Consider the following 17,507-nt stretch of genomic DNA (forward strand, 5'->3'; position numbering starts at 1 on the left):
TAGGTAGGAGAGAAAGAAGGTTAGAGGGGAAGGGAGCATCCGTATCCTTAGACTACTTCCTGCTGATTAGGGGCATCGAGTTCTTTGGGGCAAGTCTGATCTGTGTCAGAACATCTCTCAACCAGCAAGCAAACAGCAACAACCAGCAGCAGCCTCCCTGCCTCTCAGAGTGCTGGCATTTTATACCCTCTAAAGAGTTCCCAGAATTCCAAACATAAACTATCTCAGACCCACGATCCTGCCATAGCATGAGACAAATCATAGTCAGCTGCTGTGGACAGTCTGAAGCAGCCCCATATCCCACACCTGAGATTGAAACAAACATATGCTCACCCCACATACATGCAGGGTAACTATAGGACCAAAGCTCAGATTTCTGGGGCCTTTTAAGTCTGTGAGTTTGGGACCTTGGAGGTCCTAGCTGCCTTCCAGCTTGGGTAGCTCTGAGCCTAAGCTGTGGAATACAGATATCCTTTCCTCCTCCATCCTCTGGGCTATTGGTCTCCCACACAAATAGCCTCCAGGACACTGGCATGGGGTGGCCAGGTCAAAGGGTGGTGAAATGTCTGACTCCAAGAAGTGCTGAGACCAGCAGAGCAGGGTGAAAGCAGCAGAACAAGACAGGGCCTCTGTGGGAGGCCATGTCTGTGATTGGATCCCAGTTTCTAGAAGGATGAGGTTCTGCAGGCCACAGGCCTGAATTCCATGCCTAGAGCCCAGAGCTCTGCCTGACTGGCGTCAGGGTGACGGCCAAGGGAAGCTCTTCACACCCGGAGGCCCATCCCTAGGGAGCTTCCTTAAGGATGGGGCTCAGACCCCTGTGACTCCCTAAAATTATCCTCAGAACCTGGGAAAGTTGCCAAGGGTGGGGCGGGGCCCAGTGGAAAGAAGAAAGAGCCTTGGTGGGGGCTTCCAAACATGAGAGAGAGGCAGAGAGAGGCAGAGAGAGAGTGAGAGTGAGAGCGAGAGCGAGAGCGAGAGCGAGAGCGAGAGAGAGAGAGAGAGAGAGAGAGAGAGAGAGACATAGAGAGACAGATTGTGATTACTAAGTTAAAACTATATTTAGGAAGACAGGGATGAGGAAATACCAGGCTTCTAGAGTCAATAGATGTTCTTAAACATGAAGAGGAAAAGGAGAGAAGATAGGGAGCTGGCTGGCAACAGGCTTCTCAGCTTGTCTCCTTCAATCCTGTTCCCCTCATGTTCCCTGCAGCTGTAGGTGACAAGGAGAACCCCTGCTCACCCTAAAGGCTCTCTCAGGTCTCGAGACTAGCTGCAGTCAGAGGACCTAAGACAATAGGAACTGGCAAGTGCATGAGAGGACCTGCCCTCTGCCTAGCTAAGGATCTAGCCAGCCAGTAACCCTGAACTACCTCCAGGGGTCTCCACTCAGTGGAGGCTCACTAAGCACTGAGACAGGAGGTCAGAAAGCAGGTCACAGGGAGAGGGGGCTCTCTAGTTGCAGATGGCCTCTGGCTGGGCTTAGGAGAGCTGAGGTGCTGAGGGAGCAGAAGGCAGAGTAAAAGCACCTGGGGTCTCCTGGCCAGAACCTAGCATGCAGCTAAGGACGGTAAGCAGTGTGCACACTGATAGTAATTTGCTGCGTGCCCACAGGTCTGAGCGCATTAAGGATATACCTCAGAGAGTTCCCCAGGGACTGTGTCTGTAGGGAGACTGGTAACACCAAAGGTCCCACAAAACTCAATGACTTGCACTAGACCACAAAACAACAGACTGAGAGATATGGGGTCAGGGAAGAAGATAAACAAACAAGCTTGCTGGCTGTCTTTGCAGAGACACCCTCCTCCCCATCTCCTCTTCCTGCCTGCCTCCATCCCATCCAAGAGCCCCCTCCCAACACATTCTTCCCCACTTCCTGGAGACAAGAGCCCCTGACATCCCAACATACTCTTAGTCAGATGCTTCTGGAGCTGAGCTGCTGCCGAGCCTCACCCCGCTCTGTCTCCTGCTCCTAGGAGGGAGCTCATGACGTGAGCAAGCCCACTCTAACAGCCTGGCTAGCACGGGCCCCAACTCCACCACCAGACTCTCCTGCCTCCAACACCGTCTTCCTGCCACTCTCCCTCCTACCCAAAGCTCATATCCTACAGGTACCCACTGGGTCCTGCCTTCCTCTGAGTGTGCGCACTGAAGCAGAGCTCCAAAGCCTGAGCACTGCTGATACTCCGATGCCTTCACTGTTGGGGCACAAGGGAATGTTGACTCCCTCTGTGGTACATTAGGCCAGTATCAAGCTGAGTACACTGAGGCCCTCAGGAACAAAGGGATCCAGGTGTCCATGTAGCTACAATTCCTGACTAATCAAATGGCTCTGAGCCAGCTGTCCGTGCTGTAACTACAGACAGCAGGAGAGCTGGGGGACATAGGTCTTCAGCAAGCCACCACCAGCCCCAAGCTGCACAGAGCACATGGCAGCATGAAGCTGAACCATGCAGGGACTTGGGTGCTCACCCTCTGCTTGACCACTCAGCAGACATGACGTTTGCTTCTTGCTCAAATTCATCTCTGGAGGTTTCAACAGTTCCCCATCCCTGGAAGGAAATCTCACAAATATGGCTTCTTCTCAGGGACTCTTATGGAAGAGTTGGGAGACAGACTGAAGGCCCTGAAGGGGATGGGAACCCCACAGGAAGACCAACAGAGTCAACTAACCTAGACTTCTGGGAGCTCTCAGAAACTGAGCCATGAACCAAAGAACACACGTGGGCTGGAATGAAGTCCCCAGCACATACACAGCAGATGTGCAGCTCTGTCCCCACGTGGCCTCCTAACAACTGGAGCAGAGGCTCTCCCTAATGCTGTAGCATGACTGTGCTTGTTGTGTTCCCGAACAGGGCTGCCTTGTCTGGCCTCAGTGGGACAGAATGTACCTAATCTGGCAGACTTGATGTGCCAGGGTTGGGGGATACCCAGGGATGTCCCACCCTCTCAGAGGAGAAAGAAAGGGGGAGAGCGTCTTGGTGAGGGGGGACCCAGGAGAGGGACAGTGCTTGGGATGTAAACAAATAAGAAACAGATCTGACTTCCTCCATCTCACCACCCTTACAGGGATATTTTGGCACTCCAAGAGATGATATCAGAAACATCCCTCACGAGTCAGTCACACAGTAAACAAGATGTACGGATATCCTCGGAGCACACTGATAGGGATACTGGATTTTGAGGATGAGGATATCAGGATTGGCCCATGGCTAGGGATCACCAGGTAAAGGAGGGAATGCGATTAGGATTCCCCTTTTGAAGGGAATCAAAACTCACCTAGATGCAGATGGTCAGACCATCAGAGAGTGACTATGCATGAGGTCTGGTACCTCTGCAGCCATCCTTACCTTGTGTCTAGCTTCCTGAGAGGATGAGACCGCCAAAGGTTTCCCTTCTTAACTCTAGCCCAGGTCTAGGGTTGCAGATCCAAGAGCTCCAGCTTCATTAGTGCCTGACTTGCTGCCTGCCTTGTCCGGGCTGCCTGCCTTTCCCCAGACTGCCTGCTCCACTCCAGGCTTCTACCTCAGACCTCTGCTCTGCTTCCTCTGGTGGCTTTCTCACGATCTTGGGAATATCTGGTAGACCCTTGCTGCAGCAGCAATATAGAGATCCTAAAAGTTCTGGGGGTCAATTCCCCCCACTGTTCCAACTGGCTTGTTCATACCACAGTGGACTTCCCTTTCTCCAATGCCCATGAAATGAGGCTGGGATTCCCCACAGAACTCAGGGACAAGCCAGTTCTATCTTTTACTCTATCAGTCATTTGCAAGAGGTCTGCCTGGATCTTAAGGCGGTTTGTCTGTGTTCACAGAGAAAGTTTGGTGATCTATTACTGACGTCTATCGTGGGCCTGATATGGGGTGGGGGGGACAGACACACTGATGTAGCACATTCGATGTTCCTCTGAAAACCTTCAGATCCTTCAAATTGGAGAGAACCTGCTGGAATTGGGGGAGGGGGAGGGCTTTGGAGTCACAGAATCGATGGTGAGGAATGACAGATAGGACAGACAGATGGAATTCCAGATGGAATATTCTTGAAGAGTCATCTGCCAGGACACAAGAATTCACCCTCCTCTCATCAGGTTGTTGAGCAAAAGATTCTGTCAGCTCACCTTGCAGAGGATCTGGGGTTCCAGAGTGACACTGTGATTCTGCTGCTTGTACCCCCACACTCCATAAGGACATCCTATAGCTCTTTGCAATCTCTTGGCTCCCCATCTCCAATCTGAAAGTATCTAGTGCCAGCCCATTTTAAATGAGGGGGCTGAGACTCAGCGGGGTTTAGTTGTTTGTCTGAGGCCACACAGTGAGCAGCAGAGCCACGTTTGTGGCCAGAGCCCACTTTTGTTCCATGTTGCCATCAGTGTAGCCTCAACTACACCCCATCTTCCAGTCTCCTCCCTGTCCAGCTGGTCTACACCTCAGCTCTCTGTGGCCAGTCCTTGCCCTGGTCCATTGCAAAGTCTATGAAGACAGTTCTTATGCCTCTAGCTCAGCCACAACCAGATGGATCTCCCAGAAGAATCTCCCAAGGAAACTGTAGGGAACACAAACCAAAACAGAGAACAAAATACAAACTCTACATCCAATATATGTCCCTAGAGTCCAGAGTCCCCAGCATCTGAATGACTAATGCCAAGATGGCTCCAGTTTGATGAACCATTCCCAGGTCCCCTAACTCCTCACTGAATGTCTACCCTGAGACTGAGGGGACGGGGCTGGAGCCCTGTGGCTAGGTTATCCACACAGCTTAGTTCTGTGAGCCCCTCTGTTGCCGAGGCTTGGGTGAGCCCAGCCAATGCTTAGGAGACATAGCCTGACCTGGTCAATCTAAGATATGACCTATGAGAGTGCAGGTTCCCACCAGCAAGGTCTCAGCTCATTTCCTGCCTTGTCCCTCCCCCACTACCACACACACACACACACACACACACACACACACACACACGCTCTTCTTGGGCCATGCTTTAGACAGAGTAGCCAGATCCCAGTCCGCAGTTCCCCTTTCCTCTTGCCCTTCCCTGTGGCCCCTGAAGCAGCCCCAGAATGTTATCTGAACTAGTTTGTGAAGCCCAGAGAGGTGAAGGAGTTTACTCCATGTCACTTAGCTGTTTATTTGGTGGTCCTGCATCTGGACTCCACAAGGGCTTCTAAAACAGCTGGGGAGCCTTGCCTTAATCCCAGTTTAGGAGGCAGAGGCGGGTATATCTTTGAATTCAAGGCCAGCCTGGTCTACAAAGTGAGTTCCAGGGCAGCCAAGGCTACATAGAGAAACTTTGTCTCAGAAGAAAAAAAAAAAAAGCCAGTAGCTGGGTGCCCCTGAAGCCTGAGCCACCAGGTCAGCAGAGGAAGAAGAAGGGCTCCAGCTGGAACAGCTGTGTGAGAGACACCTGACTGAGAGCACTCTGGGAGGGACCCAGTAGAGCCTGCAACCTATGACCATGTTGGGCCACTCTCCACCCCTGTGCTGGGAGGAAGGCTGAGTTTAACCCTTGCCTTCCCCTCCCCCCAATTGTCCAGGGAGTCCCAGCGGCGAGCCCAGCCAGCCTCTCACGCTCCCTCCCTCACAGCTGCAGCTGGGATGGGCTGGGAAAGGGACACAGGGACACCTGGGTCCCCTTAGTCACAGCCCAGCACTTTTCCCTCCTGAAGTGGCCCCAGGTTCCCATGGGAGGGGGGTGGGGTAGGGTGGAGGTGGTGTGTGTATCATTCTATGGAGACCTGCAGCTTTGAGATTGGAGAGGCCTACCCCTTAGCTCCAAAGTGGGCCTGTCCCCTTATCAAGGAAACCAAACACAGACACACACACACACAAACACACACAGGCCAGGCCCCACACCTCCCCCGCCAGCTCGTCTTGCTTTGGAGCCCAGAGCCCCAGAGGGAGGCAGAAAGGACAGAAATAGCCCCAACTTTCCAGGGAGAGTAGCACTCTTTTGGTCTCTACACTGTTCCGGTTCCCTCACAGCCACCGCAGGTCCATGGAGCCTGCAGGGCCTCTGAAGGGCCAGGACCATCCCTCTGGGTAAGGAAGAAGCCAGAGGAGGCAGGCAGGCTGGGGGTGGGGGTGGGGCACAGTCTTCAAAGACAGGGTCAGGAAAAGAAGGAAGAGAAGGGAGGAGGATAGGGGCACTGGAGCTAGGATCCCAGGGCCAGAGGGAGGACGATGATGGGTCTCTCCCTTGGAAATCACTGCTAATCAATAGGTGGCCACAAGGCCAAGCAAGGGCAGAAGCCTTTGGCCCAGAGCCTGGGCAGGGTGTGAGAAGATCAGAGCCCACAAGCTGTGGAGGGGTGCACGCTGACACCAGCTCCTTCTAGTGCTGGCCTCCTGACAGCATCCTTCCCCAGACGATGGAAGAGGGACGGATGCAGAGCACAAAGAATCCCAGAAGCTAATTTTAGCCTAGTGCGCCCCACCCCCCCTGCTGACAGTGAGCAGGAACTGAAGGGTGGGAGTTTGCACCCCTGCCTGGGCTCCTGCTTTAATGGGGGTGTCACAGGCAGGGTCTACCCACAAACTACAAAGGTCACACAGCCAGAATGACCCTACAGCTCACCCAGGGACAGGCTCTGGGGGCCGCTGAGGACACACACAGGGGCTGGGGTCATAGGTTGTGTGAGTCCCTGTCTCTCGACTCTGGTGGACAGCAAGTTCTCCGTTTACCCCAGTCCCCTCACCTATGGCACAGGGATAAGAATAACAACATCTCAGGCAAAGTGTTAAGCCCTGGCCCCCGACAGCTCAGAGCTGTCTTCATTTCTCTCGCTCCTGCATACTTCAGAGGACTGCAAACAGATCTGTCACTCCAGGCTTGGTGCTCAGTTCTTCTCTGAGGTACAAAAGGAAGGCAAACAGCCGGATCCTGCCAGGATTCAAGTTTTGAGAACAACTGATTAACACAGTCGATTAATTTGAAGAATCCCCATGACTGAACCTTCCAGGGAGTTGGGAGGAGGAGGGCAGAGAGGAAGCCACAGGCTGGAGAACTATGGGACCATTGGGGCAATCAATCCTCCATGGGTAGGCAAAGATACAGAGACCCGGAGAAGGGCGAAGCCTTTCTCAAAAAAAGCTCAGAACTAGCAGAGGTAAGACATGAACCCTGAGCAACCCACCTCCCCACTGAGATTTCATGGAAGCACAAGCCCCACACCAGCCCTGACACCCACAGTGACCAGGTCCCGTGAGCAGAATTCCTAGTCTTAGTAGGGAAGCCAAAGGTTGCCCTGTGTCAGCTCTAGCTGGGCAGAGGCTCCTCCCAGCCAGCAGCTGCCCCGCTTACAGGCTGGTCCTCAGGTGACTTTCCTTGTATGTGCCCAATGGAGACTACACAGGGCTTGGGAAGGGGCCTGATTACCCACAAGACTAACCTTGTTTCTAGAGCCTCCTATTTTGAACAGGTGGTCCAGGATGCTCTCAGTAGGAATTCTCAAGAGCTCAAGAGCATAGCCTAACTGAAGCCCTCCCCCAGGGGAATTACCCTGTCCTAGGAATACATTCTCACAAAGCAGGAGCAGCTGGAGGAGGGCCTGCTTCTTTAACTGTCTTCTGGAGTGGGGCTACCCTCTGTCATAGAAAGGGATCCTCTGAAGGTCCTGTTCCCAGCTCTCCTCTACCAGGCAAACTGCAGAGCCCCCTTGTTGGCACTCTGGCTGCTAGCCATGCCTCCACTTTACTTGCAAAAGTTTCTCCCTTGTACCTTCACCTCCTTACCAACCTAGTGGTCCTCAGTTGGGCTCAGAGAGATCAGGAATGGGGTATAAAGGAATGGGAAGAGACAGAGAACAGGGATGAAACTGGAGCCAGCACTCACTCCCTCCATTAGCTGTGTGGACCTGGGTGAGTCCAGAGAACCAAGGTAGCAAAAAGGTGTGCCTAGCCCAGGGCCTGGCAGACGGCAGGCTGCCAGCAGACCTTTCCTAAACATGGGTCTATTACTCTTTGACTCTCCAGGTACAGCAAGTCCATCAGTAAGAAGTTGCAGTACACATGTTCTTGCAGAGAACTTGGGTTTGATTCCTTGCACCACATAGCAACAACAACAGCAACAGCAAAAAATCTGTAATTCCAGTTCCAGGGTATGTAATGCTCTCTTCTGACCTCCATGGGCCCCAGGTAGGTATGTGGTGCACAGACACACGTACAGGCAAGACACTCATACACTTCTCTTTAAAAATAAAAATTGGTATACTGGGCTACCTGGATGCTAGATCCAGCTCTTGCTACCATGTGTGTCTATGTGATGCCTCCTAAGGCAAGCAATCTTCCCTTTCTGGGTCCTCAGAACTGGGCCCTCAACAGAGTTGCCAGAAGTGGAAAGTCTGAGGCACAATTACTACCTCTTTGGTCTTTAATGTCAGTGGCAGACATGAACAATCAATCCCAGCACTGCTGCCTACTGAATCCAACTGGCTTCCAGCCTCAGAAACTCCATACTGAAGAAAGGCTGTCAGATGAGAGAGAGAGAGAGCGGGCAAATCCTTCAGCCTGGATGTGATAGCTGTATGGTTCCTGGTTTCAATTGGGTGGCCTTGTGTCTCAGTTTCCTCTCTTGTAAAATGACGTCATACAGAAAGAGTATATGGATTAAATAGCATAGTAGGATCTAAATTGGCTTGCACTGGAACTGTTTAAGTCCTCCTCCACCTGCTCCATCCCCAGTGGGCATCTACTCCCAGACCCTTGTAGCCCCTTAACTGACAGAAAGAGATGTGATCCAACAGAGAGAGCAGGGGCTTGACCTGTGATCACTACACCTTCCTGAGTTTTATCTTCGTCTCTGAGGATGAGGTAGGCGAGTGCCTGTATGAGGCTCTGGAGTCCTTGGAGCTGGTTGCACTGCTGGGCAGGAGCTGGGAGCAGGGCAGGGCTTTCTTGTTAGATTAGCAACAGATCCCACGTCCACTGATGGCAGTGGACACACTGGCATTTTTGGTGATTGTTCCTAGCAGATCCATGGGTCTAAAGAACGTAATGAAGATGATGAAAGTGTCGATTCTGAGGCTGTGGAAGCAGAGCATCCCTAGATCACTGCTCCTCCCTCGGTCCTTTCCAACCTGGGATCTGCCAGGGGCCTTGACCCTGATGCTGACCTCCTACCTCCAGCCTGATGGCTCTTCCCTTGCTCATGGAACCAAGTTGGTGCAGCTTGGAGCCCCAGAGGCTGCCTCTTCTGCCCTCTCAGTGGCATCCAAGCATGGCTAGTTCCTTTTCTCACTCATAGGAGACTTGGGGCTCTGGGCACCTCACAGGCCCCCCGGCTTGGAGAGCTGGGTGTTGGTTTGGGATAGCTGAAGCAAAGCATTCCCATCCACTCCCCTGGACCTAGCCAAACACAGCTGCTGTGTATCCACAGTGACCTGCCTCCCACTGCCTCCCGCCTGCCTCCAGCAGCACCTCCCCTCACCCACTCGTGATCACACAGCAGGGAAGTTCAAAGCTCTCTTCCAGATTCCATCACTCTACATGGCCTTCCTCTGTCTCAGACTCTTTTTTATCGTGTCTCTTGGTGCATTCCTGCTCCAAGACCCAACCTAGTCCAAATGCCACCTCCTCGGGGAAGTCTTCTTGTCTCTCTCTTGCAAGTCAGCAGGTCTTAGTGGCCTGAGTTGAGTAAGAATGCTGCCTGCAAGGATGAAAAAAAAATCAGACAGGTGAGGCAGAGAGGAGAGCAAGGGCTGGGAGGGAGCCTCGGCTCATCAGGCTGACACAGAACACCAGGAGTTCTAACTTCTCCAGGCAACCTTTAGACACAGGACTCAGCTTGCTTATTAAAAAATAGCCTTTATTGATAAAATAGCTCAGAGTCTTAGAAACACCTATATGTCACAAGAGGGGGCTTGGGTCCCACGAAGCACACACAAGATCAGCCAGCAAGTGGCTACAAATCTGCCCCTCTGCCAGGCAGTGGTGGTATACGCCTTTAATCCCAGCACTCGGGAGGCAGAGGCTGGCAGATCTCTGTGAGTTCAAGGGCAGCCTGATCTACAGAGTTCCATAATAGCCAGGGCTACACAGAGAAACCCTGTCTCAAAAAAAAAACAAAAAACAAACAAAAAAAAAACCAGAAACAGAAAAACAAATCAGCCCCTCAGCTACACTCCAAATCAATGTCCTAGCTCACAACTGCAACAAACCAACTGAGGACCAAGCTAAACACTCATCCTCTCCAAGAGGAATTCTATTTAGGACACATCATGGTCTCTACCTGAGAAAACTCCCTTAGCACCTTCAAAATCTGATAAATCCACCCTGGGCTAATAGCCTGTGTAGCTTGTAGCCTGCATGGCTCAAGCTACCCCTTCCCTGAGGCTAAGAGGTCTATTGCCCAAAAATGAAGTCAGGCTGCTTGTGGGGAAGGCCCAGACACATCCCCAGTCGCTCTGGGGAGCCTAAGTTGGGGAGAACACCAGGAGGTAGAGACACCCTAGTGCACAGCCATATCTCTGTGAGGGTTCTTAACAGCCAATGAGACATCCTTCTGAGCTGGGGTAGAACTAGTTATGTCTCCAGAGGTATCACATGGGGTTCAGAGAGTTGTCTGGGCACCTGCAGAGGGTGGCTATCCCAGGAGTCCACAGGGCCCTGGCTGCCTGTTCTAGCCCCAGCACCCCACCTGAGGATCTCATCTCAGACTGCTTCCTTGATGTGAGTATTTTTAGCTTAGGAAAACGATTTGCCTGCTCAATGACAAAGAACTTATCCCCTAATGGGGTTGGGGCCAAGCCACTGAAAACTCTGTCGGTGTTACAGGTAACAGATGGAGAAGCTGACAACAGCATAATAACTCAAAACCTTTTTGGGCACAAGAATGCATTCTCAAAGAAATTCTGGAATTTGAAAGAGTGACTTGGTGCACCTCAACCCACTTCCAGTATGGGGTAGGAATTCACACACCCCAAGCACAGAACAAAAGTCTACAGGAAGGCTCACAGTGGTAAACACATAGGAAAGGGATTTTTATATCACTAGATAATCACATTTGCTGGCTCTCTGGCGCATTTCCCCCACAGAGCTCAAAGCTCTCTCTGCAGAGCCTTTCATCTCCCTGCCTCAAGTAGGCGGCAGGCAATTGTCGCCCTGCTCTTTGCAAGGGTGAATGCCAGTGATCAGGAGCCCGTAGTGAGGCCGAGGCCAGGGTTCCAGACCTCTCCACTGAGGCATCCACATGCCCACTTGCCTCCCAGAGGGATGCTGAGTGAGAAAACCAACCCATGCTTCTAGCCTTTAAAGGAGCTACAAAGCTTAAACAACAACCACCAGCGCTAGCCCGTAACTAGCCATCCCAATAGCCGATGAGAGCCACAGGTGCTCAGTATGGCTGAATCCTCTGCATTTCATCCTCTTTCTCAGCATCAGGTCCTCCTGGGAAATGTAGAAGATGGGCTTCCGGTTCTTTGAAAGGCATGAGGAAGATCAGGCTGGGGCTACAACTCAGATGGTTGGCTGCTTCCCCAGCATGCTTGAAGCCCTGAATTCATTCCCCAGCATCAGGTAAACCAGGTATGGTGGTGAACATTACTAAGTCTCGTGCCGGAGAGGTGAGGACAGGATGATCAGAATCTTAAGATCACCCTCAGGCTGCATAGCAAGTCTGAGGCTGATCTGGGCTTTATGAGACCCTGCCTCAAAAAAATAAAATGAACAAAATAAAGAAGAAGAAGGAGGAAGGGGGAGGAGGAGGAGGAGGAAGAGTCGGAAGAAGAGGAGGAAGAAAGAAAGAAAAAGAGAAAGGAAGAAAGAAAGAAGGAAGGAAGGAAGGAAAGAAAGAAAGAAAGAAAGAAAGAAAGAAAGAAAGAAAGAAAGAAAGACCAAAAACATCACACAAGTGGCCTGCCAAGGCACAGGGCGTATCCAGGAAAGGGAAGCCTGCCTGTTGGCTTACAGGTGGCTGGGAGGGAGGTATTCTAATCAGTCTGGCCTTGGCCACATTCCAGAAGGTCCAAGCTACCCTTGCCAGGGAGAGTAGGGAAGAGCCATCCCACAGTACAGTCAGCAAGTGAAGGTTTCAAATGAGCCCCTGGGAACAGCACGTTTGTCCTTTCCCCTTCAGGGGAGTCTGAGGATGAGGTCTGCAAGTGGACCCCAGGGAAATGGCCATATAGACTGTGGAGGTGGGGGACTACCACTGGGTGGTCCTGGCACCAACCCTGGCACAGGCAGCCAGCAGGCAGGCTCACCAGCCAGTCTGGGTCCATTGGCGGCAAAGGATCCTTCGAAAGGCACGACGGAAGTCCTGGTTGAAGATGGTGTAGATGACAGGATTCAAAGAGCTGTTGCAGTAGCCAATCCAGAAGAAAAACTGGAAGAGGCCACGCGGTACCTTGCAGTGCTGTGGGCAGATGGCCCCCAGGCTGTAGCTGAAGAAGAATGGAAACCAGCAGACCACAAAAACACCAATGACCACGGCCAGCACAAAGGTGAACCTCTTCTCCCGGCTCAGCTGTGTCCGTCGGCGCCACCACTGCCCACTGGCAACACCCACATTCTTGCTCAGAAGCACCTGGCCACGAAGTGTAGCCAGCACCCGGGAAGTCTGAGGCTGCTGCAAGGGTGGGTTGCATACCGAGGCAGGAGATGCTGGCAGTGTTGGGGGTTCACATTCTTCCACCTCCTCTTCATCCTCTTCAGGTCCCTCCTCTGCAGTTGTCCTACTAGTCCCCTTCTTCTGGCCCTGGCCTGATCTGGGAAGGGCAGACCAACTGGGTGGCAAAGCCCTGGCCTCGGGATCTTCAGGGGTCTCCCCCTCCTCCTTCTCTGTTGGAGGCTTGGGGTGTCCATTGGCCTCTCCAACAGAAGATAGAGGTGAGACCAGGGTGGGCACCTTAGCTGAGGCTGGAGCTCCCCCAGTGGCCGGACAGGGCTTCTTGGACTCACCTTCCCCAGAGCCCCTCTTGAGACCTCTGCAGTGACTGCGTTTGGCAATTACGTAGATTCGCAGGTAGACGAGGATCATGATGAGGCAAGGAGCAAAAAAAGACCCGATGCTGGAAGCCAAGATGTACCAGGCCTCTTGGTTGAGCTCACACTGGGGGAGCCCGTGGGGCTCGGGGCGCTGGTCGCCCTTGTAGATGAGGGGCGGTAGAGAAATGCCGGCTGCAATGAGCCACACAGTGAGGATGATGCATTTGATGCGGCGCGGAGTGCGCTTAGAGTTGTATTCCAATGCTCGGCTCACTGCCCAGTATCTGTCCAGGCTGATGGCGCACAGGTGCACGATGGAGGAGGTACAGAAGAGCACGTCTAGCGCCAGGTAGACCTCGCACCACGCACGCCAGAAGTACCAGTAGCCCAGCAGCTCGTTGGCTAGAGAGAAAGGAATGATAAGAGTAGCCACTAGGATGTCGGCAGCTGCTAGTGACACCAGGAACAGGTTTTGTGGTGCACGGAGTGACCGGCTCGTCAACACAGCCAGAATGACCAGCGCATTGCCGAAAATGGTGAAAAGGATGAGAAAGGTGATGGCCGACGCGATGGCGGCGGTGGCCTGCACCGAGTAGGGCTCCTGGTGGTCCATGGCGGGGCCGGATATGTCCAGAGGGAACGATGCTGGCCAAACTCACCGTACGCAGGAGATAACGCCACCCTGGCTCCGCCACTGTTGGGGGTCGTCCCCCAGGCGGTGCAGATGGTTCTGGAGCACCGTAGCCTGACCGAAAGAGGCTCAGGAGGTCCAGGGACACTCAGGACAAGCTATCGCTCTCCTATGTCCTCTTCCACCGGTGTCCGGCGTTCCTGCAGTCCGCCCCAGAGAAGTTTCCTAAGTTGTCCCACTGCCGTCCCGGGACTAGAGGAAAGTCGCGTCGTCGCGCTGCACAGCAGCAGGACGCACAGAACCGACTGGGGAAGCGCAGCCTGCTCTTGGAAAAAGCGCTCTCTCTCCCGGAGCCGCGCCTGCAGTCAGCCCGCCGCGCAGGGGCGTGAGGAGGAGAGCCAGCTCGGCGGGAGGAGGGAGGAGACTGGGGGCGGGAGCTGGAGGAGGGAAGGAGGCGGGGCGGGCGATCCGACCGGGGTGGGTGGAAGGTGCGCTTTGCGGGACGTGGACCTGCGACGCGCATCCTTTACTCGCCCCGGGCCCCAACGCCTTCCTCCTTCCCGCCGCTGCGCTGCCGAGTCTGGAGAGCAGGGAGTCTGGGGTCGTCGGGGTTCTGGGAAGAATACGTACGGAACAGAATCGGTGCGTGCCGAGAGCTGAAACCCGGAGCTGGTCTGTCCCAGGGGTCCACTTACCTTCTGTCTGCGAGTCTGGGACAGAGCACCCAGATCTAGGGTGGTAGGCCAGAGCTCACATCGCCTGCAGCAGCCCAACAGCTCCAGAAAGCGTGTAGGAGAGTGTTGAGCTCTTAAGCATAATAAGCCACACCTCCATCCAGCGTCCCAGCAACCGAGAACCTTAGGGGCCGGACCAGAGTGTGGAGACAGTTCGAAACCCCCTTTTCTAATGCTTCCCGACCCAAACTCCACTCTGTCCGACTTGCGAGGTGCAAGGAGTGCGTCTCTGTGCTGCGAGCGCCCTCTGCTGCCATGTGAGTGCCAGAGGCTGGGGACCGGCGTCCCCGCAGGTCCCAGAGACGCCAAAAAATGCTAACTACTCCTTGGTGAGAAGTGACTAGTGGACTTCAACCGCTCTGTTGCTGCTTCGATTTTCCCCATTAAAGGCAAAAAAGTTAAAAGTAGAAACTGGAGAGATGGATCCTCGGTAAGAGAGCCTCTTGTAGAGAACCTGAGTTCAGTACCCAGCAGCCACAACAGGCAGCTCAAAACTGTAACACGAGTTCCAGGGATGGCATACCTCTGGTCTCCACTGGCACCTATACACCCCTCCACATAGCCACACAGTGACCCATACTTTAAAACAAATCTTAAAGAGGGAAACAGCTTGGACTCAAAGCAAAGGTTTGGAGAAGAGCCTCTCGGTCAACAGAAAAGGAGGTCTCTCCTCCAGACCACTGTGAGGAGACCTCTCCGTAAAGCCGACGTCAGTGGGTGGCTCGGGTGTAGGAAGGAGCCGGCCTTGTCCCCCCCAGATGCTCATGCAGCCGTGGGAGAGCACCAGAGTAAGAAGCAACTTAAAGGGCTGAGCGATGACTCGATGACTCGGCAGTTTAAGAGCACTTGCTCTTGCAGAGGACCGGACTTCAGTTCCAATCCCCTACCTGTCAGCTCATAACCCAATGTAATTCTAGTTCCAGGATATCTGACAACCTCACCTGACTCCACAGGCACCAGGCACACAGATAATACATATTAATACATGCAGGCAAAAACAATCATACTCATAAAACAATAAATCTCAAAAAAAAAAAACCAACAGCTTTGAACTAGGGCCTGCTCGACCCTCAGCCTCAAGGATGTTTCTCCACAGCTTGTGTGGGAAGAACCAGGCTTTCTATTTACAGCTCCTAGTTCTGAAGGGTACTATATAAATATATATAAATTAATCCCTGAAAATGGAGTCCACTCCCAAAGTTCACTTCAAGTCAGTGAGTCTATTGGACCTTTACTCCTCGTGGCCACCACTGTGAGAGGTCATATGTGACCTTTGGGTCCCCACAGACTAGTCTTTCCCTAACTCAAACAGGCAGTCTCCAGACCACCCTGTCTAGCCACATGGGGCAATGCTTCCTGCTGTGCTGCAACTAGCTATCTACTTAGATGGGACAGCCACAACCAGAGAGAGTGGTGCCATGTAGACCAGGCTCAAAAAGGACAGCCAGGTTCACCTGCCCCTTTGAGGCTTCAATCTTGAGACAGGTCTTACAGACCATCACGTTGGACAGGGCTTGAGTCCACAGCCACAGGTGATGAAGAAGCCCTAGTAGCCCCATTTACTGCGAAAGGGCTGAGGGTGGTCATGGGAGCTTGAGAAGTAGCCACTAAAGCAAGTTCCTGCCTGTCCCAAACAACCTCCAGCCATACTCAAACTGAGAGACTTCCCAATCAACATCAGATGAGTTCTTTTATGGCCCATTCTCCTTAAAGGGCCAGGTCTCCAGGATTCTGCATGAACAGCAGCCAAGGTTGCCCCTAACCCCACCTTACTCCCAGCCCCACTAAGGAACATTCACCTTGTTCTTCCCTGAAGAGGTAACTCTATGTCTACCAAGTGTCAGGCCATGCTGGGCACCTACTCACCAGTCAGGCACCAGCCCAAGATGGCCACAACTCAGGAGAGATGTTCTCCTATCCTGCAGCTAAGAGGGCAGTAGGAGCGGTCTCAGAACCAGGGAATGTCCCAGTCTGCATATCATTAGTCCTTCTCAGGACTTTGTTCAGCCAGAGACTCTCCCTCAGTGGGCTCAGCTCATGCTTCGAGCTCTGTATACCCTTTGACACTCAGGTGTGGTCCAAGGATTTGTTGAATTACATCCCCATCTCCATCAGAACACCTCCTCCTTATTGCTGCCAGCTGCCATGGCTGCTGGCTGGTGAGGGGTGGTAGAAACCTATCAGTGTATGGCAGACACATAAATGTGCTCAGAGCCATTGTGCCTATGCTGCCCCAGAGTGCCATCTCTGGAAAGACAGGCGATAGAGGCAAGGTGAGTTTGCATATAGGTGACATCTTTTTCCAAAGAATGGCAAGCTAGCATGGAACCTACGGAGGTGTGTGACATCTATAGTGGCACTGAGTCTCCTGGTGGGGACCAAGCAGCTTCTAGCACTGCTCTCCCTGACCTTAGATCCCTCTGGCTCTGATCCTATCCCCTTGTTGAGCTACATACTCTCCCTTCCAAGAAACCCTTATTTCTAGAACACTACATCATGGTTCTCAACCTTCCTAATGCTGTGAGCCTTCAATACCGTTCCTCAGGTTGTGGTGACCCACAACCATAAAATCATTTTTGTTGCTACTTCTTAATGGTAATTTTGCTACTTTTAGGAATCAATGTAAATATCTGATATGCAGGATGTCTGATAGGAGACCCCCTGTGAAACTGTTCAACCTCACACCTACCCCAGCAAAGGAGTTACAATGCACAGGTTGAGAACCACTGCTCTCTGTGGTCAATCTTCCTCATCTCCATTCCTCCAGCTATCCCCACTCACAGACACTGCCCCCCACTGTCCTCAGGCTACATTCAGTCTCCTAGTCCCCCACATACTCTCCTTGACCCCCTTGTGGTTAGGAATGCATCTTCAATCTGCCCCTCCAGAGCCAATACCTGAGTCACCAAGAGCCAGGTCCCTGTCTGTTTCCTCTTTCTCGGTGAGCTAGGGGAATGTACCACCCCCTAACTTGGCAATACTTTGAGGTGCCATTCCTCCTCAGCATTCTGTTCTCCCAGTAAATGTGGCTCACAAGGCAATGCCTTGAGACACCTTTGACAGCCCCAGCACAGTGAGGCTACTACTGACCTCTAGCCCGCACAGGTGAGCCGCCATAGTGAAGGGCTGTAACAGGGCTGATGATGTTGAGATCTAGAACACACAACGCTCTGTCTGGTCCTAGAGCCCTCCTTTCCTACATCTAAATTCTGCAGGTGCTTCCATCCAGT

The 17,507-nt window shown here is 52.8% G+C and overlaps 1 protein-coding gene across 1 annotated transcript; it reads right to left on the minus strand.

The window, feature by feature from the left end:
• Window positions 1-11,798: 11,798 nt before the first annotated feature.
• On the minus strand, window positions 11,799-13,665 carry Adra2b (adrenoceptor alpha 2B). The gene has a single exon (XM_028756409.1). The coding sequence runs from the start codon at window positions 13,523-13,525 to the stop codon at window positions 12,185-12,187; it is 1,341 nt and encodes a 446-aa protein (XP_028612242.1). The 5' UTR covers window positions 13,526-13,665; the 3' UTR covers window positions 11,799-12,184.
• Window positions 13,666-17,507: the final 3,842 nt, after the last annotated feature.

This window comes from Grammomys surdaster, unplaced genomic scaffold, assembly GCF_004785775.1.
Source record: "Grammomys surdaster isolate TR1022 unplaced genomic scaffold, NIH_TR_1.0 129, whole genome shotgun sequence".
Taxonomy (NCBI): Eukaryota; Metazoa; Chordata; class Mammalia; order Rodentia; family Muridae; genus Grammomys; species Grammomys surdaster.

What these genes read in the sequence shown, in the direction of transcription:
- Adra2b (XM_028756409.1), bottom strand. Translation starts at nt 13,525, where the DNA reads ATGGACCACCAGGAGCCCTACTCGGTGCAGGCCACCGCCGCCATCGCG.